Source organism: Nerophis ophidion, linkage group LG25 (assembly GCF_033978795.1).
Source record: "Nerophis ophidion isolate RoL-2023_Sa linkage group LG25, RoL_Noph_v1.0, whole genome shotgun sequence".
NCBI lineage: Eukaryota > Metazoa > Chordata > Actinopteri > Syngnathiformes > Syngnathidae > Nerophis > Nerophis ophidion.
The window spans coordinates 27,644,113-27,670,835 of NC_084635.1; the positions used below are offsets into that span (position 1 = coordinate 27,644,113).

Sequence of the window (26,723 nt, forward strand, 5' to 3'; positions counted from 1 at the left end):
ATTCAAAAATCCTTTATAAATATATTTATTGAATAATACTTCAACAAAATATGAATGTAAGTTCATAAACTGTGGAAAGGAATGCAATAATGCAATATATGTTGACAGCCAGATTTTTTTGTGGCCATGTTACATAAATATTGATGTTAAAGATTTATTTTTTTGTGAAGAAATCAAGTCCATGAATCCAGATGGATCTCTATTACAATCCCCAAAGAGGGCACTTTAAGTTGATGATAACTTCTACGTGTAGAAATCTTTTTTTATAATTGAATCACTTGTTTATTTTTCAACAAGTTTTTAGTTAGTTATATATTTTTTCCAAATAGTTCAAGAAAAAACACTACAAATGAGCAATATTTTGCACTGTTGTACTATTTAATAAATCACAAAATGATGACATAGTGCTGTATTTTACTTCTTTATCTCTTTTTTTCCCAACCAAAAATGCTTTGCTCTGATTAGGGGGTACTTGAATTAAAAAAAATGTTCACAGGGGGTACATCACTGAAAAAAGGTTGAGAACAACTGATCTACAGTGTGTATCAGTGAAACTGTTGGATACCTCAAAAGTACTTCCAGAATATGACCAGATGGCCCAGGGACCGACAGGTACCCTACTATTCTATAAATAAATGACAGAAAAAATATATTTGGGCGCCATCAACCCTTGGAAGCGCATGTCCAGTATCTCAGCCGGTATATTAATTCTTCCTGTTGACCGCTAGATGTCAGAGCTCTGTGTTTGTTCGACCATGCAACCCAAGTAGAAGAAGAAATTACGGAAGTGGGGCTTCCAAACATATTTCCTTTTGGAAGAGAAAAATAAAGCAGACCGATTTCTGCTCTTTAAAACGAGGCCAATCTTGGATTTACCGTCACCTTATAAAACAATGGGCACCAGAGACGACGAATATGATTATTTATTCAAAGGTAAAATGCTTTCTATAGTGTTATATTGTCCGCCATCTCGGTTAGCTGTCAGGCTAAACTTAGCCACCGCAACCTTTGTGCTCTGATTGTGTTCCTCGTCAAGCTTTGCAGGAAATGTCAGTAAGTTTAATCATTTTTTAACCACAAAAGTAGTTTTCGCCTTGGTACAAATGTTTTAAAATCCACATTTGAACTACGTGGGCACATTTTTGAAAAGCCAGGCCTTTTGCCAGTGTTGGGTGCGGACTAGCGGACACGCCTAACGTTAACCGTTATCACATTATCTTCATGGGATCCAGTCAGCAACGCGTCCGGCCGAGTTATTTATTCATACCGAATGAAGTGACGAACATAGGAAACATGTAACTTGCAACGGTTGGGTATGGACTGTACAGCAAAACTAACACCGAATAATTGGATGCATTTTTGTGATATTATAACGTGGTCAGCAAAACAAAACGCATCATGGTTGTCGAGCAAATTAATGCACAAGTTTACACAAAGTTTTCATTATCGGTACAATCAAATCGACAATTTGTTCAGAATAAGTGTGTGTTTTATATCTTTTGTTTTGCGTTTATTAGTCTAGAGCAGTGGTTCTCAACCCTTCTTTTCAGTGATGTACCCCCTGTGAACACATTTTTGATTCAAGTACCCCCTAATCAGAGCAAAGCATTTTTGGTTGAAAAAAAGAGATACCGAAGTAAACTACAGCACTATGTCATAAGTTTCTGATGTTTTAAATTGTATAACAGTGCAAAATATTGCTCATTTGTTGTGGTCTTTCTTGAACTATTTGGAAAAAAAGATATAAAAATAACTAAAAACTTGTTGAAAAATAAAAAAGGGATTCAATTATAAATAAAGATTTCTACACATAGAAGTAATCATCAACTTAAAGTGCCCTCTTTGGGGATTGTAATCGAGATCCATCTCGATCCATCTAATTCTAAACATTTCTTCATGAAAAAATGAAAGTTTTATCATCAATATTTATGGAACATGTCCACAAAAAATCTAGCTGTCAACACTGAATATTGCATTGTTGCATTTCTTTTCACAGTTTAAGAACTTACATTCATACTTTGTTGTAGTATTGTTCAATAAATATATTTATAAAGGATTTTTGAATTGTTGCTATTTTGAGAATATTTTTTTTAAATCTCACGTACTCCTTGGCATACCTTCAAATACCCCCAGGGGTACACGTACCCCCATTTGAGAACCACTGGTCTAGAGCAGTGGTTCTTAACCTGGGTTCGATCGAACCCTAGGGGTTCGGGGAGTCGGTTTTAGGGGTTTGGCGGAGGTCAAAACACACCCGACTCATTGTCTCAATAAAAACTTCTCCTTATCGGCGTATTACAGATACGGCAACAGCAGAAGTCAGACTGCCCACTACAAAGTGCTCATTTGTAGTTCTGTGTAGAAATCTTTATTTATAATTGAATCACTTGTTTATTTTTCAACAAGTTTTTAGTTATTTTTATATCTTTTTTTCCAAATAGTTCAAGAATGACCACTACAAATGAGCAATATTTTGCACTGTTATGCAATTTAATAAATCAGAAACTGATGACATAGTGCTGTATTTTACTTCTTTATCTCTTTCTTTCAACCAAAAATTCTTTGCTTTGTTTAGGAGCTAATTGAATCAAAACATGTTCACATAACTGAAAAAATGTTGAGAACCACTGATTTAGTGAACTTGATAAAATCATCAACATGCAACATGATACCGAACAGTATAGTAAATGTTTACTGCAGTTTTGATCACATGTTTCTGATTTGATCAGTTCCATTACGTACAAGTACAGTTTTTGCATCAAAATACACTCACTACTGTATGACACTTCTGCTTTTACGATACAAAAAAATCAGTCACAAGTTGTATGTGGTGTGCATATAAAGCGCAGTTTTTGATCCAACTCTTATATTGGATCACATTTGAGTCATATTGTATGATTTGTTTACAGGAAATTCTCGGTTTATGACTGTAACACAAGACTTCCTGTCATGTGGTAACTAACTAGAGGGAAGCACTGACCCATGATTTCCTCAACTCTGATTTATTTTTAGTGGTCCTCATTGGTGACTCAGGTGTGGGAAAAAGTAACCTGCTATCACGTTTCACTCGCAATGAATTCAACTTGGAGAGTAAGAGCACCATTGGAGTCGAGTTTGCAACACGCAGCATTCAGGTGGATGGCAAAACAGTAAAGGCCCAGATCTGGGATACAGCTGGCCAGGAGCGCTACCGCGCTATCACTTCAGCGTAAGTATTATCATATACAGTACTGTCAATGTTTGTGTCGATCCGTCCACACCTGTGAACATTCAGAAGCTCTTGCTTAGCAGTTAGCATGGCTTCTTATATACCCTTGCGGTATGTCAGGTTAACATGTTAAGGTAATCCTCGTCCTCCAGTGATATATTATCATATACATTACAAGTAAGATATGCACTTCATGCACCACCATGGAGGCGAAGATAAGTGATTTAGAGGCAACTTTGCACTGTGGATACACATTAGCCGCAAGCAAGGACGCTACATTGTGTTCAGGACGTGACTTCATACTGGGAAGGTACGTTAGCCGACTTAATCTTTCGCTTGTCACTGTCAAATTTACAGGACACAGCAAAAACCAATATGACGGTAGTGCGGCTGCAGCTATCAATTATTTTAGTAATCGAGTATCGATCAATTTGTTTGATTAATTGACAAATCAAAGAAAATACACTTTCTGTAATTTTTGGGCTATAAGCCTCTACCATTTTCCCTCACAGCGGCTAATGTATGTTCATGGGCGTCACGTATCAAGGAGTTTAGCACCGTCAAATCAGACTAATGAATTTGCTGAACGGGTCATGGTAGAGCAGTATTTTTCCGATACCAATAATTTGTTAACTGTGCCAGTACCAAAATATATTTCAATAATTTTTTATACTCTTCAAAATAAAAGGGACCACACAAAAATGTAATTATTGTCTTTATTTTAACAGAACATCTTATGACACATTAAACAAACGTTTATTATTGCAATCAAAAGCATTTTTTAATTAACATCATAGAAAACACACTTGACAACTTCTGTTTTAGTAGCAAGGAAGCAAAGAGTTTACAAAGGCTTCTGATTTGGCTGCTGATGTAGGCTGTAACAAATAGTGTAATTTCCTAATTGTATTATTTTGTTAAGACTTTGAAGGGACAAGCTTTATGGATTATGGATAGATGGATTATTAAGATACTTGTTCATTTACTGTTAATATCTGGTTACTTTCTGCTTAAACATGTTTTATTTACACTTAAAACTACCCTTAATAAGCACGTATATACTTCTATTGTTTGAATACTTTTTTAATAAGTTTTGGGTAATAGTACTCATTTGGTTATTCATCCAATACCAAGTAGTTACATGGTCATGATTAAAGTCCTCCTGTGTTCAGGGACTTATTTCAATCAATCAATCAATCAATGTTTACTTATATAGCCCTAAATCACTAGTGTCTCAAAGGGCTGCACAAACCACCACGACATCCTCGGTAGGCCCACATAAGGGCAAGGAAAACTCACACCCAGTGGGACATCGGTGACAATAATGATCCAGTGGGACGTCTGTGACAATAATGATTATGAGAACCTTAGAGAGGAGGAAAGCAATGGATGTCGAGCGGGTCTAACATGATACTGTGAAAGTTCAATCCACAATGGATCCAACACAGTCGCGAGAGTCCAGTCCAAAGCGGGTCCAACTCAGCAGCGAGAGTCCCGTTCACAGCGGAGCCAGCAGGAAACCATCCCAAGCGGAGGCGGATCAGCAGCGCAGAGATGTCGAGGCGGATCAGCAGCGCAGAGATGTCCCCAGCCGATACACAGGCAAGCAGTACATGGCCACCGGATCGGACCGGACCCCCTCCACAGGGGAGAGTGGGACATAGAAGAAAAAGAAAAGAAACAGCAGATCAACTGGTCTAAAAAGGGAGTCTATTTAAAGGCTACAGTATACAAATGAGTTTTAAGGTGAGACTTAAATGCTTCTACTGAGGTGGCATCTCGAACTGTTACCGGGAGGGCATTCCAGAGTACTGGAGCCCGAACGGAAAACGCTCTATAGCCCGCAGACTTTTTTTGGGCTTTGGGAATCACTAACAAGCCGGAATCCTTTGAACGCAGATTTCTTGCCGGGACATATGGTACAATACAATCGGCAAGATAGGATGGAGCTAGACCGTGTAGTATTTTATACGTAAGTAGTAAAACCTTAAAGTCACATCTTAAGTGCACAGGAAGCCAGTGCAGGTGAGCCAGTACAGGCGTAATGTGATCAAACTTTCTTGTTCTTGTCAAAAGTCTAGCAGCCGCATTTTGTACCAACTGTAATCTTTTAATGCTAGACATGGGGAGACCCGAAAATAATACGTTACAGTAGTCGAGGCGAGACGTAACAAACGCATGGATAATGATCTCAGCGTCCTTAGTGGACAGAATGGAGCGAATTTTAGCGATATTACGGAGATGAAAGAAGGCCGTTTTAGTAACGCTTTTAATGTGTGCCTCAAAGGAGAGAGTTGGGTCGAAGATAATACCCAGATTCTTTACCGTGTCGCCTTGTTTAATTGTTTGGTTGTCAAATGTTAGAGTTGTATTATTAAATAGAGTTCGGTGTCTAGCAGGACCGATAATCAGCATTTCCGTTTTTTTGGCATTGAGTTGCAAAAAGTTAGCGGACATCCATTGTTTAATTTCATTAAGACACGCCTCCAGCTGACTACAATCCGGCGTGTTGGTCAGCTTTAGGGGCATGTAGAGTTGGGTGTCATCAGCATAACAGTGAAAGCTAACACCGTATTTGCGTATGATGTCACCTAGCGGCAGCATGTAGATGCTGAAGAGTGCAGGGCCAAGGACCGAACCCTGGGGAACTCCACACGTTACCTTAACGTAGTCCGAGGTCACATTGTTATGGGAGACACACTGCATCCTATCAGTAAGATAAGAGTTAAACCAAGACAGGGCTAAGTCTGACATACCAATTCGTGTTTTGATACGTTCTAATAAAATATTATGATCGACGGTATCGAAAGCAGCGCTAAGATCGAGGAGCAGCAACATAGATGACGCATCAGAATCCATCGTTAGCAATAGATCATTAGTCATTTTTGCGAGGGCTGTCTCCGTCGAGTGATTTGCCCTGAAACCGGATTGAAAGGTTTCACATAGATTGTTAGACGCTAAGTGTTCATTTAACTGCTCCGCAACAATTTTTTCGAGGATTTTTGAAATAAAGGGAAGGTGAGACACCGGTCGGTAGTTTACCATGAGGTCAGGATCGAGGTTAGGTCTTTTAAGAAGAGGATGAATAACCGCTTTTTTGAATGCTAGGGGAACAGTGCCCGAGGAAAGTGATAAGTTTATAATATTTAGCACTGATGGACCTAATAATACAAAGAGCTCCTTGATCAGTTTCCCAGGAAGAGGGTCAAGTAAACATGTTGTTTGTTTTATTCCATTTACACGTTGTAACAATTCCTCTAATGTTATTTCCTCAAAACGAGAGAAACTATTTTGGAGGGCAGTATCCGCCGTATATACAATCGTGTCAGTGTTAATAGAACCCCGTTGTAGCGTGGACGCATTGTCTTTAATCTCCTTTCTAATGACTTCAATTTTCTTACTAAAGAATTGCATAAAGTCATCAGCTGAGTGGGTGGAGCTACTGGAAGGAGTCCCTTGTTGGGTAAGCGATGCTACCGTACTAAACAAAAATTTAGGATCGTTTTTATTACGGTGGATGAGATTTGAGTAATAATTAGCTTTAGCTAAGGTAAGCATGCGTTTATAAGTTATTAAACCATCACTAAATGCTTGATGGTGCACCTCAAGTTTAGTCGTGCGCCATTTGCGTTCCAGCTTTCTGCATAATAATTTCTGAGCTCTAGTTTCTTCTGTAAACCACGGGGTGCGCTTTTTTGGAGCCTTTTTTAACTTTAGCGGTGCTATGTTATCAATGGTTTCGCGCAGGGCGTCGTTAAAGTTGTTAGTGAGGTTATCAATAGAGCCCACATACTTTGGGAATGGTGCCATTACCGAGGGCAGTAGGTCAGCAAGAGTTGTCGTTGTGGCCGTATTAATGTTGCGGCTGCTATAGCAGTTATTATTATTATTAGTTTGACGAACATGCGTCTGAACCTCGAATTTTATAAGGTAATGATCGGACAATACTTTAGTATACGGGAGTATCGTAACTTTGGAAGCGGTGATACCCCTGACAAGCACTAGGTCTATCGTATTACCGTTGCGATGCGTGGGTTCATTTATTATTTGTGTGAGACCACAGCTATCAATTATAGTCTGGAGCGCTACGCACGGTGGGTCCGATGGGGTATTCATATGGATATTAAAGTCCCCCATTATGATTATATTATCGGCGTGTGTCACTAGATTATCGGCGTGTGTCACTAGATCAGCAACGAACTCTGAGAATTCATTGATAAAGTCCGAACAGGGCCCTGGGGGGCGGTAGATAACAGCCAGGTGTAGAGGCAGCGGTGTGACAGACCTCATAGTAAGCACCTCAAACGATTTATATTTATTATTTATGTTAGGACTAAGGTTAAAGTTTTCGTTGTATATTAGTGCGACCCCCCCACCCCTTTTAAGCGGACGGGCAATATGCGCATGTGTAAAGTTAGGAGGACATGCCTCATTTAGCGCAAAAAAGTCGTTTGGTTTAAGCCAGGTTTCACTGAGACCGATGACGTTAAGATTGTTGTCTCTGATAATATCATTAACTAACAACGTTTTGGGAGACAATGATCTTATGTTTAAAAAACCTATATTATAGGTAGTGGGCTGTTTTAGGGAATTTTTGATCAAATTATCCGTAGTAGCAATATTAATAATGTTGTGTTTATTATGCCCAGTGCATTCAGTATAATTACGACCATATCTAGGAATTGATACGACGGGAATGTTCCGATTGTTTGTTTGTTGCTTTGATAAACTGCACGCATCATGGTTAGCCACCTCAGTAACGGGGATTTTCCGATTGTTTGTTTGTTGCTTTGATAAACTGCACGCATCATGGTTAGCCACCTCGGTAAAACACATGTCCAACTCTGAAACACTCAAAGCAGAAAAAACTTGTTCTAATTTAACTGACTCCTTACCCAGACCAGTAGTCTCGCATTTTCCATCTAAATCCGTCTTCGGGATGGAGGAAAGTGGTGTTCTGTGGGGATTAGCCTTCTGCTTTGTTTTTAGCCCCGCTCGACATCCGCGTTTCCGATCACACCGCTGGCGTCTGCTCCGTAGACGGCCCCCGCTGCTACTAGACTCCCCTGCTTCACAGGCCGCTGGACGTAGCCGCCGACGAATCCCCATGCTAGTTAGCATGTTTAGCACGCCCGCGTCTATCAGTCCAAAACGGCCCAATATGTCCATATCCAGAAGTGTCTGGCGGTCGTACGTGATCACGGAGTGACCACGATGCGAGCCAGCCATGAAGTCTGCAGAACTGTCCGGCATTTCCGCCAAATGTTCCATCTTTAGCAAGAGCACCGCAGTGTCGCAGCCCGTCTGGGCGCCGCCATCTTGCCAAAAAAGATTTCCTGAGTTTATAAACAATAAAAAATGACAAAAGATTTTGTGATGATAAAAGATATTGAATTTATCATTGTAGTATTGACTATATACGGTTCTTGTGCTTTGTATCATTACAGGAGATATTTGTATAGGTCCACCCATTTGGTTACATTCAGGAGCGCTATCTTGCTGTTAGCGGTTAACTATTGTATCGTCTTATTGTGTGTAGTCAAACATGTTTAGCTATTCTTTGTCCTGATGATTCTTGTAAGAAATATAGTTTATTTGTTTCCATGGAGGCAAGGAATAATGATTTAGAACCAACTAAAACACTCCGGAAAAACGTTAGCCGCTAACTGTTTTAAAGCACAGCTTGCAGAGCCGTACTTCAGTATGTATAGCTACAACTTCATTGTTAAGACTAAAGACAAAGTATTTTAATTCCCCCCCAGTCCACATTGTTTCTGCTTCTAAGTGTTCTGTGTGTGTTGACTCACATGCGCCTCTGTTCATGTTACCAGCAATGTCACCTCATGTCCATGGAAAAAAAAGGACCAGTATTTTTTAAAGGAAGTATAGGACCTTTTTAGAATTCATCAGTATCGCGGTACTTTATTAGTACCGGTTTACCGTACAACAATACGGTGGACCAATGAAATTGTTCACCCTAAATCAACACAGTCATGCAGTCAGCCATTTAGCATGTTATGCACTCACCCACATCATGGAGAAAAAACAACGAAATGTACATGACACAGCTCCAAAGCCTAGGAGGATCGACTCGGCCATCAACAAGGAAACAGTCGCTGGATGTAACAGAAATCCAACACCAGTTACATTCCACGAAAGGCTCCAGTGTATGCATCAATGACCTCTCCGGTTGGCGAATGTTTGCCATGGTACAGGCAGTGACTTTTGTTAAATTTCTGAATGAGCACAGGTGGCTGTGTAAATATGTCATATCTCAGTGTGTACACATGCGGCTTATAGACTTGTGTAGTCAGTACATGTACAAAATAAAAAGTTTATGTTTTGTATTTTGCTCACTCGCTGTAGCAAAAATAGACTTAACCCTGGCATTAATATCCAAAGTATGCAAAGAATTGTGATGACTGTATCGTTAAATATCTCGATACAAGTATAACATTTCATATAAAAACAAAATAAATAAAAACATGCAAAAAATGAAAGAAAGCTGCTGCCTAATTGCCCTTTTTCATTTCGTGTTTGGCAAAAGTTACAACTAAATATGCAAGCAATGGTTAGTTTCGATTCCACTTATGTTAATGTCGGCCACCCAGTTGACCAGGTGTCGACATAAACAGGTTCCACTGTACAAATAATATTTGCAGTGCACTTATAGTGTTACCATATTACCCAGTTATTATGTAGCTAATAAATGGTATCATAGACATAAAGGTGTTTTTACATCATGATGATACAGTATTACGAGTGATTTCTAATTGCCTGCATTGCCAAATATAACTTAGCATGCTGCTATTTAATTGGACAAAAATGAGCAGTTACCAAATGTATCACTTGCTATATATATGTATCACTTGCTATATATGTTAAAAAAAAAAAGATGTCTGGTGTTATAAAATGGGTACTTCTGCAGGTATTACCGCGGTGCAGTGGGCGCTCTCCTGGTTTATGACATAGCCAAGCATCTAACTTACGAGAATGTGGAACGCTGGCTGAAGGAGCTGAGAGATCACGCTGACAGTAACATCGTTATTATGCTCGTGGGCAACAAGAGCGACCTGCGTCACCTCCGAGCTGTTCCCACTGATGAGGCCCGGGCTTTTGCTGGTAAGCTGAAATTTCATTTTAAGCAATATTTTATTTAACATGTCTTCAAGGGATTTTGTTGTGGTTTTGGTCTACATTTAAAACCCTTCCTTGTGGTCTACATCAGGGTTTCTTAACCATAGGGCCCCTCAAGAGGGCCGCCCAAAAATATCTGTTTCTCACCTGTGGTCTGTATGGGGGGCAGTGGCATGCAGTTGTCGGACGCCTTTCTACCACTTGTGGCAGTAATGTCAATATTAAACAAACAGAAGAAGTCTGGAGCGGAAGTCATGAACATGTTTCTTAAGTGCAAAAATTATGACAAAAGTTGTGAAACCGTATTTTCATTTGCATTTTAATTTTATTGACTGTTTAGTTGTATTCAAATATCCATTATGAATTTTGTTTATTGAGCCAGGACAGGTGGTGCACTTTCAAATGCACTTCCAAATTAAGTCTCTCAAAAAATAGCTTTACTTGCAAAAAGGTCTTCTTTCCATGTACACCCAAAGTGAACAAAAACTAGTTTAACTGCATAAAAAGCTATAAACATATTTGGTTAGTACTTATTTTTTTAGTCAACCAAAACCAAAGATTTATGTGTAAATAAATAATAATCTGCGATTAAAACGTACTTTAGTTTCATATCAAGTGACAAGGTTGTAAACTGTTGGTAAGTTAGACATAACTATTGAATATGATTAAGATCACGGGTAAGATTACTAATGCAGTGTTAATATTTTATGGTCCCCAGGCCCCTCTGTAGTGGAAAAGTTGGGCCCTGAGGTAAAAACACTTAAGAACCCCTGAGCTAAAGAACAACATATACAGTTGCAAGAAAAAATAAGCGAACCCTTTTTGATTACTTGGATTTCTGCATAAATTGTTCGTAAAATTTGTTTTGATCTTCATAAAAGCCACAATAACAGTCTGCTTAAACTTCTACAACACAAAAACAATATCGGTTTTCATCATTTTTTTGAACACAACATTCACAGTGCAGGGTGGAAAAAGTATGTGAACTCCGAGGCTAATGACTTCTCCAAGAGCTAATTGGAGCCAGGGCTCAGACAACATGGAGTCTAATCAATGTGATGAGATCATATGTGTTGGTGCCTGGACGGATTGCTTTCATCGATGGAAAAATTAATTCCCAAGTTTATCAAGACATTTTGTAGGAAAACTTAAGACCACCTGTTTGCCAACTAAAGCTCAACAAAGGATAGGTAATGCAAGGACCACAAATACTACAGTAAATCAACAACAGAATGGCTTCAACAGAAGAAAATAGGCCTTCTGGTATGGCTCAGTCAGAGTCCTGACCTCAACCCGATTGAGATGCTGTGGTGTGACCTCAAGAGAGCGATTCACACCAGAATATTGCTGCACTGAAACAGTTTTGTAAAGAGGAATGGCCCAAAAATCTTTCTGACAGTTGTGCAGGTCTGATCTGCAACTACAGGAAACGTTTGGTTGAGGTTATTGCTGCCAAAGGAGGGTCAACCAGTTATTAAATCCAGGGGTTCACATAATATTTCGAACCTGCTCTGTGAATGTTTACATGTTGTCTTCAGTAAAAAGATGAAAACCTATATTTTTTGTGCGGTATTAGTTTTAGCAGACTGTGTTTGTCTATTGTTGTGACTTTCATGAAGAGCAGAAGACATTTTATCACCAATTTATGCAGAAATCCAATTAATCCCAAAGGGTTCACATACTTTTTCTTACAACTGCAATAGTGGTTCTTTGGTCAACATTTTGCTTTGATTTATGTTTTACAGACTATCTTCAAGTCGCTTTCTAAATGTCTCTACAGGTCGCGCCGTTTTGTGAGCGGTCTTATTTACATGCCTTCACATTGACTGACCATTTGTTTTGCGTCGGTCATGTCTTTGTTGTAACAATGCTTTTCTAAAATAAATCGTAGAACAATAGGTAGGAACAAAAAAAACATTTAAATCGACCATTTTTTAATATCTTTTAAATTTTGTAATTTCGATTCACAGGGACTTACTAGCGTTTCCACGGGATTCTCCAGAGAATTCTCCACAAGGCTAGTAAGATAGTAGTAGAGGTCATCGCAACTTTTGATGTACACTTCAAGCGGCTCCTTCAGTTACTTGAACGTTATTATCATGCAGTGTAAACGGACCAAAACTGGTAATTGTTTTCATTATATTTGTAACCCATAGTCTTATAAGATCACCACTGATTGTAATGCAAGCTCACTATGAAAAAAGGAGGGCATGTAACCATTGTTACAAGTGCTCCCAAAAAACCCCAAGAGCACTCTTCCAGCCTTGACATTATAACTGAGGATGTAATGCATATCAAACTAAGGGTCTTAGTAAAATAGTTTATATATTTACTAGGGATACCCCAATCCAACTGCTACCTACTTTCTTTACGATACTGATTTTGGAGTAAATTTTGAGCTGATACAATATCAGCACAAATTATACATACTTTTGTTATTTCAAAATGTGGAATTTTAGAAAGTGATAAAGTGAAATTACCCAGAACAATAATAGGTATGAAAAACACTAACTTATTAATTATAAACCATCTGAAATGGACTTATGCTGTCTTTAATTAAGTTGAAATTGAGTTGTAATTGATTTTTTGGTTACTTCTTACTTTCCAATGTGTTTCTGCTTTGAAGACTTTGCATCTATAAGTAATATGCAACTATAATTTTTTGATACATGTTGAGACATGCAATATTGTTCAATTGGGGACACTTTTTAAGCATGTTTATTTAGTTAAAACATGTTCCTGTTTTTTGAGCACACAAGGTTGGTCTTGTCTTGTATTTTAGGGAAGGACATTACAAAAGGTAAACATAGTCGGGTACTTGGAGCTAGTAGCTACAAAACTGCTAAGCACACATTAGCAGTAAGACATTTGTAATACTTTTTTTGGCACTTTATGCCAAAAAGTCCAGAGACTACTGTTTGAAATTGTCATACACCTAACACTGAAAGATATTTTTATTATTAATGTGTGCTGTCAAAAAAACACATACACTTCTGGTGATTTTACTTTTAAATGCCTTTGGGTTTTCATTGTTCCTGCTTCTTTAATGTTAGACCCCTTATCGATCTTATTAAGTCATGAAACGAATAAGTCATGTGGCACTCATATTAATTGGAAACCAGTTGATCCTGTTGTACTGTTGTAGCATCTAATAGTTGTATTTATCTGGTCAGTCTTTGGAAATCAATTTGATATTAAGTAACACAATTTGCCTTGCAGAGAAAAATGGTTTATCTTTTCTGGAGACATCAGCTCTGGATTCCACCAATGTTGAGACAGCCTTTCAGACCATTCTCACAGGTGTGTATACATGTGCTGCATGTGCATATGCTTGTATTGGGACTGTGCTTTTGCTAAAGTGCAATTTTCCTAGCTAGTCAGGTTTTATCAAAATACTCAACACAATTCACAAAACCACACATACACACTGCAAATTACCTAAACTAACCTGCAAATTTTATTTTTATATGTGTTATATATACTGTACACAGATATTTTAAAATATTATTGATAATTTTTATATTACTTGCCTGTCTATTTAAATACAATTTGAATGATTGACAATAGAGTTGCACAATATATACGATATGAATGACAAAATATATCTTGATAATGTATGATGCATGTTGATTACACATTTTGTATCCTGCAAATTTGTCAGCAACATGCTAACAAATGCGTCCTCAATGCAATGTAGCATTCTTGCTGGAGGCTAACGTCCAATCACAGTGCAAAGCTACTTTTAAGTCCGTAACACTTGAGTAGCTAAAGAGGAATAACTAAACATGCTGCACTACAGATCTTGGGAGTATAAGATAACCACAAACCAGAACTCTTGACTGAAAGCAACGCTGGGTGGAACGATGCATTAACAGTAAGATACCAAGTAGTATAGTATCAGGTCGATACCACAGTCGTTGGATCGATATTTTTTACTATAAATGACAACTGCGTTTTTGTTGTTGTTTACAAACTCAGGAAATATGTCCCTTAAAACAGGAGGGCTTTAAAGACAAAAACCAAATTATATAAATCAGAGCCAATCGTAGGATATCATTTTGACATTTAATTGATGTTCCATCGCCATCCTGATTGTAATTGTGATCAAAAATTGAATAATTCAATGATCATCAGTATCAGCAGTGGTATGACCAATAATGCCATGGTATTGTGGATCGATACCAACATTTGTAGAATCACCCTAAATTAATGTAAAGTAGCCAAAAAAATAGATCAATAAGTGATTGTTATATTTTGACATACATGTATATAGAACCATATTCCAACCATCCATTTCCTACCGCTTGTCTTTTTCGGGGCTGTGGGGGGTGCACATATTGAAACAGAATATGTATATTAACAGTAAATTATGCAAGTAGATTAATAACATCCATCCATCCATCATCCATTTTCTACCGCTTATTCCCTTTTGGGGTTGCGGGGGGCGCTGGCGCTTATCTCAGCTACAATCGGGCGGAAGGCGGCGTACACCCTGGACAAGTCGCCACCTCATCACAAGCCAACACAGATAGACAGACAACATTCACACTCACATTCACTCACTAGGGCCAATTTAGTGTTGCCAATCAACCTATCCCCAGGTGCATGTCTTTGGAGGTGGGAGGAAGCCGGAGTACCCGGAGGGAACCCACGCATTCACGGGGAGAACATGCAAACTCCACACAGAAAGATCCTGAGCGTGTGATTGAACCCAGGACTGCAGGACCTTCGTATTGTGAGGCAGACACCCTTTGCCACTGTGAAGCCCAGATTATTAATAGTTTTGAGAATATATTACAACCTGAAATAATGCAATATTTTACTGCAATAAGTCATCAGCTAAATTATGATTCTTTGTTACCCGTTATGGAATAGTTCTATTTTGGGCTGGGCGACATGGCTGAAAACTATATCACGATATATGGTTTTTATATTGATCGATATCGATAGTTATCAATACTTTTAATGACTTATTTTACCCTGCCGATAAATACAGTAATGTGATTTCCAATTTACCAAGGGTGCTATTAATAATTGGAGAGGGTGTCTGACAGCCAGGTAGGATGAGCGCAAAGGTAATAAAATAATTAAAGGATATTTGAAGTTAGTTGCAGATTTGAGACACCAGATGGCAGTAGTGTAAAAGCTATTGCTACAGACTAGTTTGGGAATCTACTTATTAAATGGACAGAATGGATGTGTCAGGAGGTTATCACACATCTGCATTAAAGCCAACAAAACTAAAGACAAGTTTGTGTTATTGAGTTGATAAACCAAGATATTACAGTTCTTCTTCTCAACTCCATGCAGTGAATCCACAGCAAGACAGAAAGATGGCGCAACCACACTAGTGTTATGAGAGCAACGTATGTGTGTGTTTGCTCCTTTTAAGAATTTGAGTGTGTACTGTTGGGTAAGTGATGTTAGTGAACGAGTGGAAGAGTGACACGAGCAAGGGGTGTCATGCACGTGCAGAAGTAGTGGCGACTGGCAAATGTATCCGGTTGTGTTTTGCAGGAATATGAATAAATCGACTAAATTGTCACGAGTTGGCAGCTCCGTCATTACGACCCAAAAGCCGAGCTTAGCAGACCCGGTGGGGGGTAACGTGAAAGGTGTTACCCCCGACGAAAACATTGGTCCTGACATCGCCCCTGCGCTCCTTGACCGCGGTCTGGGACTAGGATGCGGGAGCCAAACAGCAGGAAAAGCGTAACACTTGGTAGTTGATACTGTTACTTGATTGACTGTAAGTGTGTTCCTCCCATTGATCAGTCACACTTCCTGTATTTTGTTCATTGGGTTCCCAAAGCGTGAGTGACTTCATGAAACGAATACTGCTTCATAAAATCTGTTTGTTTCCGACCAAAAAAATCTAAATTTATATTAAATATTTTATCGAACGCATTTCATATTGATATCGGGTATGTCTATTGCGATATATATTGATGCTGTATTATCATCCCAGCCCTAGTTTTATTATTATTTATATACAAAAAATATACGGTGACATATATTTGCGATATGGTTTGCAATATAGATTTTAGGCCATATCACCCAGGTTCTGAGCAGTCTTGAGTTCAATCCCGGACTCAGGATCTTTCTGTGTGGAGTTTGCATGTTCTCCCCGTGACTGCGTGGGTTCCCTGCGGGTACTCCGTCTTCCTCCCACCTCCAAAGACATGCACCTGGGGATAGGTTGAATGGCAACACTAAAATGGTCCCTAGTGTGTGAATGTGAGTGTGAATGTTGTCTGTCTATCTGTGTTGGCCCTGTGATGAGGTGGCGACTTGTCCAGCTGCCCAAATGCAGCTGAGATAAGCTCCAGCGACCCCAAAAGGGACAAGTGGTATAAAATAGATGGATGGAGGCCATATCACCCATCCCTAATTGTCACTGCACCAGTCAATAAAAATCAGAGTCTTGCCTCATCATGTGTTTCTTGGTCTGCCTTAGAAATATACCGCATCGTGTCCCAGAAGCAGATGTCAGAACGCCAGGAGAGCGACATGTCTCCCAGCAACAACGTGGTCAACATCCAAGTGCAGCCGACTGAGAACAAACCAAAGATGCAGTGCTGCCAGAACATCTAGCCTGATCCCACCTGCCCCCCAACCTTACTGTTATCCTCCACAGTCCCTTCAGGGCTTCAGGGCTGTGACCCGAACTCCGCCCCTACTTTTAATTTTTCCCACTACTGGCCCTGCCCAGCAGCCCTTCTTGTCCCCCAGGTAAAAATGTCCCAGAAAAAGAAGTCCCCCCGTAGAAGGCAGCAGGCATTTCATATCACGTAAGATTTAATTCCAGTTGATGCGCTGACATGACACAAAATTGTCTTAATATATGAATGTGATTTTCTTTTCCTTCTTCTCATGTCTTTATACTTTGTGTCCAATCTTCCACCTTTTTTGATGATATCTGTCTTGTATCAAATCTACGACTTGCTGTACTACGATTATAAAGCACATGGTAGTATATTCGATTACGGAACCCCTGCCATCATAGAGTCCCCTCCCGAGTGCAAAGTAGTGTTTAGCACACCACACGCGGGAGTCTCATGACCTTTGATCCCATTGCTGTGAACACAATGCTAGTGAAATGTAGGGCCGACAGTGAAGGTTATGCTGCGGAAAAAAACAGACAATAGTGTGCAGCCTCCTTGCGAAGGAGTTTGCATGTCTCTAAAAAATGGCCGCCGGCTGTGCTGCGAACGACTGCGTCTGGGCTCGCTGTAGAACTTGGTGGTTGTCTTGAAAGCTGAACCCGTTCGTTTGTTGGCTTCTCTGCTCCAAATTGAGGAACATGGCTTATGTCTGTCAACAGCTTGCATTTGACCACAACTATGCAGGAACTAGCTGATTGTTTTTGTTTTGAAGTGCACTAGTTTAAGGAATTCCAAACACAGTGACTGCTTTGCATGTGAGCACAAAGTTAAGAACGCAGGAAGCAGATGCAGCATTTGACTGGTTTTATTTCATTTACTTTTTCTTTGCATGTCTGAGAGCTCATCAGTGGGATTGGATGTGTCGGCAAAAAGTGTGTGCATTGACTTAAGAGTTAAGTTGATGCTCTGATTTCTGGTCACATTGTCTCCTTCACTCATCTGCTAAAAGTTCACCTTTGCGTTGTTCTCCTTTCCTCTTTCGTCGTCACGCAAAGCCTACTTAACACCAAGCTGCCTCTGATTAAACACCATGCACGGCTTTCAGCATGACCATGACTCCACTTTACCGCCTTACGTTGCTAACATTGCTGGTAATCACATCTGCCCAAGACTGCTCTTAGTGCACTTGGAGGACAAGTTTAAAGTGAGTCTAGAGTTTTAGAGTTCTTTCAGCTTCTAGTGTTGATGGTGTTAGCAAACATATGCACTGCCCAGACCTGGTGTGTGTGTGTGTGTGTGCGCGCGCGTGTGTGTTTGTGTGCGGTTGGTGACAATGCAAAGATTAGTTTTTCTGGAGCGTGTGAGCCTGGCTGGCAGTGCCAATGGCGTTTCCTCAAACAGACGGCACCGCCAACCAAGCTTCCCCAGACCCGTCTTGACGGTCAAAAGGATCCCTTCCTTCAAACGATGACTCCGGATCATATTCCTTTTTTTTCTCGTTTTTTTCGTGTTATTTTGTCACATTTTCCCATTTATAAACTGACTGTAATTCCAGTGTAAGTGAAATGAAATCGTTTCAATGATTTTGATGGGTGACATGTGCAAGGGGACTTAACGGATGTTTTTTTTTTGTACAGATTGATAAATTGTACAATTGTGTCTATATCTTAAGTTATCAGTTCATCTTAATAAAGCGCACCAGTCATGAACCTTTACACGCTTTTCTATTTTCACTAGGATTTTCAGTATCTGTCATTGATATTATTACACCAATCCCTTAAGTTAAGACAATTTTATTGGGTTTCAATACAAAAAAACACAAAAGGGTTTCACAGCTGATCAGTCTGAAGAACATTATATTGTCACAATGTCTTCAAAACCCCATCGTAATACTCATTTCATGACGTTTTGTTGTTTTGAACATAATTCCATTAATAACTTTGGTTTGTAAATACAAGACTCCCTGGAGAACTTAAATAAGTTTTTATGTTTCAGGGGCATAACATAGTCTCTTGTTGTGGCAGTGTGTCAAAGACAAGAAAAGCAATTACCTTGCAAGTACAAAAATTACTCCATAAAAATATTCAGAGGAAAAATTGCTCACCGATATTGTCCACATTTGGTGTTAAACGCTCAACTGTCATTAAGGATAAGGAGACATTCCAATTTGATTGGCCAAAATGTGTCATTGCAAAATCCTTTGTGGTGGTGGTTTCGGGCATGGGTGTTATGTACCGATGCACAGGGTGGTATTAATGAAGCACCGTGGCCCTAGCCAGAATCAAATTAAAAGTGGTCTCGCCCAGTGTGGCATAGAAATTTGAACCCCCACCGTACCTTCAATTATTATTTTAAAACAATAATTCCAGTCCAAAACCTTAACGTTAGCTTGCGTACATTTTCAAAAGTTCTTATGTGTTTGGGATAATTGTGCTGTTGGAACAGTAAATTGGGCCCAAACTGCATGATATTGGCTAATTTCCATAACAGGCCGCAACCCCGAAAGGGACAAGCGGTAGAAAATAGATGGAGAGATGGCCGTGACATCATGCAAGAAAAAAACTCCAGAAGCTAAATAAATATGTTCACAAATACAAATCAACTTTCTTTTGTTGCTTCTTTTGGTCTTTTTTGATGCCAAGTTTTAAACAAGTTGAAAAACTTATTCGGGTGTTACCATTTAGAGGTCAATTGTATGGAATATGTACTGAACTGTGCAATCTACTAATAAAAGTTTCAATCAATCAATCAAAGCTACAGGTAAGTTGGAATCAGGTGTGTTTTCGATGGAGGGTTGGCTACATAACGTCATCGTGCAATCTGGATAGTTTTCCATAACGCATGTGTGTAAAAGTGAGCAAAAATCATAAAAAGCAAAACAGTCTTTTGTGTTTTTAAAATGTATTTTAAAACCAAGGGGATAGGTTGATTGGCAACACTAAATTGACCCCAGTGTATGAATGTTGTCTATCTGTGTTGGCCCTGCGATGAGGTGGGGACTTGTCCAGGGTTTACCTCGCCTTCTGCCCGAATGCAACTGAAATAGGCTACAGCACGCCCCGCGTCCTCAAAATGGACCAGCGGTAGAAAATGGATGGATGGAAGATAGAGCCACCTGTAATGTTTTCGGGTAGGGCGGGAAGCGGCCCACAGCAGGACCTCGTTCTTGTCAAGAAGAGCAACTTTCAAGATCTAAAGTTGCAGAATTTGTTGCAACTTGAGGGTCTGAGTATTTCCTGAATATAACAAAAACTTTAACAAAGTAGGCAACATTGAGCCGCCCTGATACATATTCCTAATCTCTGGCAGACCAGGGGGCCTCATGTATTAAGCGTGCGTACAAACATACACCTGGTGCGAGGCCTTTTTCACGGCTAAGTTGAGATATATCAAGACTAACGTTGCTGTGGAAATGTGCGCTGCTTCATGTACGCACACTTCTGCAGGTTTTATATACTTGCATTAATGCTTCATATTTATATTTGTGAGGGTGTCTATATTTATCGAGGCAAACATTTTGCCACGTGTTGCTGTCACAATGTCTTTCTGTGACCTTTTGGCCTTGTTGGGAGGGCAACAGCAGCTGGTGGTTGCGGCACATTGGCCCCGGAGACCTGGGAGGACTGACCGGTATTTTTGTCACTACTACCACTCCTGCCGCAAGAAGCTTTCCTGGGTTCTAATAATGAATTGAGTAATCAAACAAAAATCAAAGTCTTTCGTATCCTTTGTGATACGCTGAATGTTTGAATTTAAAAGATTTCCTCTGGATTCTGTGTGTGTGTGTGTGTGTGTTCTGGCAATGCTGACTTAATGGGGACATCGCTCTGTTTACACAGTCACCATTAGGGGACCTCTGATGGTATGGGGACAAAAAAAAAACAGGTCCCCTAAAGGGAAACCTTTTCAAATGATAGATCCATTCTGAAGATGTCTCAGTGATTTTTAAGCTTTGGCCCATAAAACATGTAGGGATAGGGTTAACTCTAACCCTAACCCTACCGTCAGAGGTCCCCTAAAGGTGACTGTGTAAACAGAGTGATGTCCCCATTAAGTCAGCATTGCCAGAACACACACACAAATTTGTGTGAATTATGCAAAATTATTTAAATTTCTGTCCCCGTCAACCATATTAACTCTTTTTTTCCCAGGGTCCCCAGTATGAATGATCAGAAATTTAAAGACGTGTATGAGCTACTTGGGCAGTGGCCATTTGACCAAAAATGTTCAACCTGTAGAAAGGGTGGTCCCCACAAGTCATGATCAAAAACTTGGTCCCCATTCCAAATGATAACTAGTGTGTGTGTGTGTTCTGGCAATGCTGACTTAATGGGGACATCGCTCTGTTTACACAGTTACCTTTAGGGGACCTCTGACGGAATGGGGACAAAAAAAAAAACAGGTTCCCTAAAGTGAAACCTTTTCAAATGATAGTCAGATCCATTCTGAAGATGCCTAAGTGATTTTTAAGCTTTGGCCCATAAACATGTAGGGTTAGGGTTAAACCTAACCCTAACCCTACCGTCAGAGGTCCCCTAAAGGTGACTGTGTAAACAGAGTGATGTCCCCATTAAGTCATCATTGCCAGAATACACACACACATATACTGGCTATCATTTGGAATGGGGACTAAGTTTTTGTTCATGACTTGTGGGGACCACCCTTTCTACAGTTTGTGAAGGCATACAAAAATAATTGATACAATGGCCACTGCCCAGTTAGCTCAAACACGTCTTCAAATCTTTGGATTGATGAAGTAATGTGCTGATCATACTAACTGGGGACCCTGGGGAAAAATAGTTAACATGGTTCCTGGGGACCAAATTTAAATAATTTTGCATAATTCACACACATTTGTACGTGTTAGTGTTAACCCTAACACGTACAAATGTGTGTGAATTATGCAAAATTATTTAAATTTGGTCCCCATCCATTTTCTACCGCTTATTCCCTTTGGGGTCGCGGGGGGTGCTGGCGCCTATCTCAGCTACAATCGGGCAGAAGGCGGGGAACACCCTGGACAAGTCGCCAACTCATCGCAGGGCCAACACAGATAGACAACATTCACACACTAGGGCCAATTTAGTGTTGCCAATCAAGCTATCCCCAGGTGCATGTCTTTGGAAGTGGGAGGAAGCTGGAGTACCCGGAGAACATGCAAACTCCACACAGAAAGATCCCGAGCCTGGATTTGAACCCAGGACTGCAGGAACTTCGTATTGTGAGGCAGACGCACTAACCCCTCTGCCACTGTGAAGCCCAGATTATTAATAGTTTTGAGAATATATTACAACCTGAAATAATGAAACACATGAAACATTTTTGAGAAAGTAAAAAGAGAATTTCCACAACCTTTTTTAATTACACTTTTTTTTTTTTCAAACATAAAATCCTTCTACTCTGAAACATCAGTGTGCAAAATGTGTGATGTCACTGGAATATTGCTAGCTAACCACCATAATTGATCTTTGGCATGCATGACACGACTAAAAGAAACAAGTACATTTAAAGTGTACTTCCAATACAGCACGTTTTCTAACACTACCTACAAAAAGACTTCCAGGGAGAAAACATGGACCCTGTCAGAGGAAACGATGTAAAAATATAAGACCTGTTCATCTGGCTTGCTTATTTTTGTGCATTTGTTTGTCCATTTTTACAGTCCACTTAAATAGGATATTGGTTTATACTGAATATTTATTCGGCACAAAACCCCTAAAACCAGATGTATTACAGTGATGAAATATCAAATAGAGCTTTGGGCTCTGCGCTGTTCCGCACAGTCAGCAAAAAACCTTTCAGTGTCCCTTTGCACTAAACTAACTAAACAAAACATCTATTGGCTTTCTTCACAGTTTCCTTGTATTCTGCGTCCAGGTCAGTGAGGGTGGTGCTTCTAGAGCAGTGAGCCGGTGGGGCTGCCAGGATGAGGGGGGGCGTAGTTGTGGGAGGGGCTGGGCCGCACAGGCAGCAGGTCGTAGTGGCTGGGAATGTGGCTGTTCCTGGGAAGGTCATACGGGTCCTGAGGGTAATTGGGCACCAACACATCTCCTGCTCCTGGGATGATACTTATGGTCGGCTCTGGGACACACGAGACCACAATCCATTAATGACAACCATGCTGTTTGAATAAATGATATTAGAATGAAGATACCAGTGTGTGCAACTGTGTACATTCTAACAATACAACACAATCAAACAGAATAGGCCACGAGAAGACATTTTATAAGAATAAAAGTCTATGTATCATATTTCCTTGAATAGCCGCCGGGCTCGTAATGTGCGCCTACCTTGATTTGCGGCCGGGCAAAACTCACTCCCCGTTATAAGAAGCGCATGATTACTTATGCCGCCGGGACAAATTTGTGACATCACGAATACCAATTCCCCTGTCGTCATTTCAAAACGACGGAGGAGCATTTATTACTTTTACTGTGTGTAAACCATGGGTCTTGTTCCACAGCCATACAGATCACACTCATGGTTGTGATATAAAACAACTTCAACACTCTTAATATGCGCCACACTCTGTGAACCCTAACCAAACACATTTCTGGAGAACATATGCCCTGCAACACACCACAAACGCAACACAACACCGACCCACAATGCAATGCATCCACGACTACTGGCTACACCGTCCGTACACCCGCTGGCACTAAACCCCCCACCCCCTCGTGTTGGTTGAGGTGGGCGGGGTTGGGGGCACGTGTATAATATATCCATGACACACAGATACACGGCATTATGGGTAATCCCTGTGCTGCGTTTAGAATGTGCCACAGAGCCAATGCTCTCCAGAAATGTGCTTGGTGATGGTTCACAGAGTGTGGCGCATATTAGTAAGAGTTTTAAAGTGGTTTATATCACAAACATCAGTGTAAAAAGTATGGCTGTTGACCAAGTATGCATTGAAATCTCGTGTAGAAAGCAGCGAAATGCATGCGTCAGTATGGCATGCAGACAGCATGGTGTAAAAGTGGGTGTGATGACATCCTGTAGAGCAGTGGTCCCCAACCTCCTGGCCGCAGAATAATTTAGTTATTAAATTAATTTGATAATCACACTCAATTTTAAAATTGCATGCCATTGGTAAGCGCAGGGGTGAGGAGAGGTTATGAAATTATTAGCGCCTGCTTACTTTTACCGCATGCTTTGAATAGGCCAGGAGTGAGAAGAGGTTTTAAATTAATTAGCGCCCCGGCGGCTACTCAAGGAAATACGGTATTAGGAGAATAAGTCATATTGATAAGAGGAAAAACAAATCAGCGTGTGGAAAAAAATGTAATAATTTTGCAAGAAAAATCAGAATTTGCTGAGGAGTAAACAATTTTAGAAATTTTAAGGTCAAATATTACAGAAGAAAAGTTGAACATTTTTAGAAAATTGGGTTGGAGGAAAAGTGAAATATGAATAAAGTCCCAGAGTGAGAAATACAACGTGTAAAAATGGAAAGAATAAACAGAACATTTAACAAATCAAGTCAATACTTTAAGAAAAAAATATATATTTCACAAAAATATAAGGAAAAATGTTATAAATGTTTTTTTTTAGTATTCAATGTTTTATATTGTAAACAAAACAAGGAATACAATTGCAATATTCAAGTGGAAATGAGAAGTATTTTAGGAGAATACAGTCATAATATGACACACAGTTTAAGTCTAAAAAAAGGCATCATTTTCTGAGGATGAACTCAAATTATGAGGAGAAGCATATCATTTCGAAAGCAATTATTTCAAATATTAAATAAAAAATACATTATTTTTCTAATGTAAAAATAAAATGAGATATACAGCAAAAAAAGATTAGGTTGAAAAATCCATCCATCCATTTTCTACCGCTTATTCCCTTTTGGGGTCGCGGGGTGCGCTGGCGCCTATCTCAGCTACAATCGGGCGGAAGGCGGGGTACACCCTGGACAAGTCGCCACCTCATCGCAGGGCCAACACAGATAGACAGACAACATTCACACTCACATTCACACACTAGGGCCAATTTAGTGTTGCCAATCAGGTGCATGTCTTTGGAAGTGGGAGGAAGCCGGAGTACCCGGAGGGAACCCACGCATTCACGGGGAGGACATGCAAACTCCACACAGAAAGATCCCGAGCCTGGATTTGAACCCGGGACTGCAGGACCTTCGTGTTGAAAAATTATAGTTAAAATTATGGAAATAAAAGTCAAAGTATTATCATGTCAGTCAATTGAGAAAAAAACAAGGATTAAAAAGTTAAGTGAAATAATTTGCTTTGTTCGCGGGGCTTCACGGTGGGAGAGGGGTTAGTGCGTCCGCCTCACAATACAAAGGTCCTGAGTAGTTCTGGATCTTTTTGTGTGGAGTTTGCATGATCTCCCCGTGACTGCATGGGTTCCCTCCGGGTACTCCGGCTTCCTCCCACCTCCAAAGACATGCACCTGGGGATAGCTTAATTGGCAACACTAAATGGTCCCTAGTGTGTGAACGTGAGTGTGAATGTTGTCTGTCTATCTGTGTTGGCCCTGCGATGAGGTGGCGACTTGTCCAGGGTGTACAACGCCTTCCGCCCGATTGTAGCTGACCAGCGCCCCCCACAACTCCAAAGGGAATAAGCGGCAGGAAATTGATGGATGCTTTGTTCGCGTACATTTCATCGGCTGCTTTACATGAGAAAAACATCGATATTTGCATTTTTCAGTGTGCGGCTCTCGGTGTGAAATGTCTGAAGGGAAGTGAATAATATTTATATAGCACTTTTCTCTAGTGACTCAAAGTGCTTTACATAGTGACACCCAATATATAAGTTACATTTTTAAACCAGTGTGGGTGGCACTGGGAGCAGGTGGGTAAAGTGCCTTGCCCAAGGACACAACGGCACCTGAACACCTGTAAACCATACTTACCGACGTCGTAAACATTCTTGGCAGGCACGATGATAGTCGCCGAGCAGCAGTGCTTCAGGTGGTCGCGATGAGCTGGCGATTTCATCTCCACATAGCTGCTCTCTGAGTGTTTGCACGCCGTAGCAGGCGGGTCATTGATGGTGGCGTACGGGTTCTCACTGCTGAGGGAGCAGGTGCTGGACAGGGAGCCTTTGGTGTAGTCTGCAAGAACAAGCACACACACAGAACAGATGAACCCAAGACTTTTTAGTTCCAGTTGATTTAAATAAGTCATTTCCATCCATCCATCCATTTGCTACCGCTTGTCCCTTTTTGGTCTCAAACTGACAAGAAATGTAAATCCGTCATAAATGAAAGTAACAATCATCACAGTTACGCATACTTTGATGTAATCCGCCTGTATTGTTTAGTACAGGGCTGCCCAAACATTTTCCCTCCAAGGGCCAAAGTGAAAATGTGCCAATGGTGCATCAAAAAGTCACAACTTTACTGTAGAGCAGGGGTGTCAAATTCAAATACAGAGTGGGCTAAAATGTAAAACTGAACAAAGCCGTGGGCCGAGGTTGAGCAAATTAACCTTTTAATAGGGACCCAAACAAGTTTTGCATTGAATATTGAACAAGCAAGGCTTATATAACTTTATAGTGACATGCAAAATCCAGTTTCAAATAATAATAATAATTAAAAAATATCATTGGCATATGAAATAGAATTTAAAGGCCTACTGAAATGAGATGTTCTTATTTAAACGGGGATAGCAGGTCCATTCTATGTGTCATACTTGATCATTTCACAATATTGCCATATTTTTGCTGAAAGGATTTAGTAGAGAACATCGACGATAAAGTTCGCAACTTTTGGTGCTGATAAAAAAGCCTTGTCTGTACCGG

General features: G+C 40.1%; 2 protein-coding genes across 5 annotated transcripts in view; one reads left to right on the forward strand and one right to left on the reverse strand.

Annotated features, from left to right (window-relative positions):
- The first annotated feature begins 750 nt into the window (after positions 1-750).
- Positions 751-18,665, forward strand: rab11a (RAB11a, member RAS oncogene family). The gene is made up of 5 exons (XM_061887208.1): positions 751-933; positions 3,013-3,208; positions 10,137-10,330; positions 13,565-13,645; positions 16,803-18,665. Exons 1-5 carry the CDS (start codon positions 894-896, stop codon positions 16,937-16,939), a joined length of 648 nt encoding a protein of 215 aa, XP_061743192.1. The 5' UTR covers positions 751-893; the 3' UTR covers positions 16,940-18,665.
- A 3,547-nt stretch (positions 18,666-22,212) lies between these two features.
- LOC133542931 (multiple epidermal growth factor-like domains protein 11) overlaps positions 22,213-26,723 on the reverse strand; it is a 445,750-nt gene continuing 441,239 nt past the window's right edge. For all 4 annotated transcript variants that reach the window (XM_061887206.1, XM_061887204.1, XM_061887205.1 and 1 more), the window contains 2 exons: positions 25,834-26,034; positions 22,213-23,031 (listed from right to left, as the gene is read on the reverse strand). In XM_061887206.1, the coding sequence (XP_061743190.1) occupies positions 22,847-23,031; positions 25,834-26,034 (386 nt within the window). In that variant the 3' untranslated portion in view covers positions 22,213-22,846. The remainder of the gene's footprint in view (positions 23,032-25,833; positions 26,035-26,723) is intronic.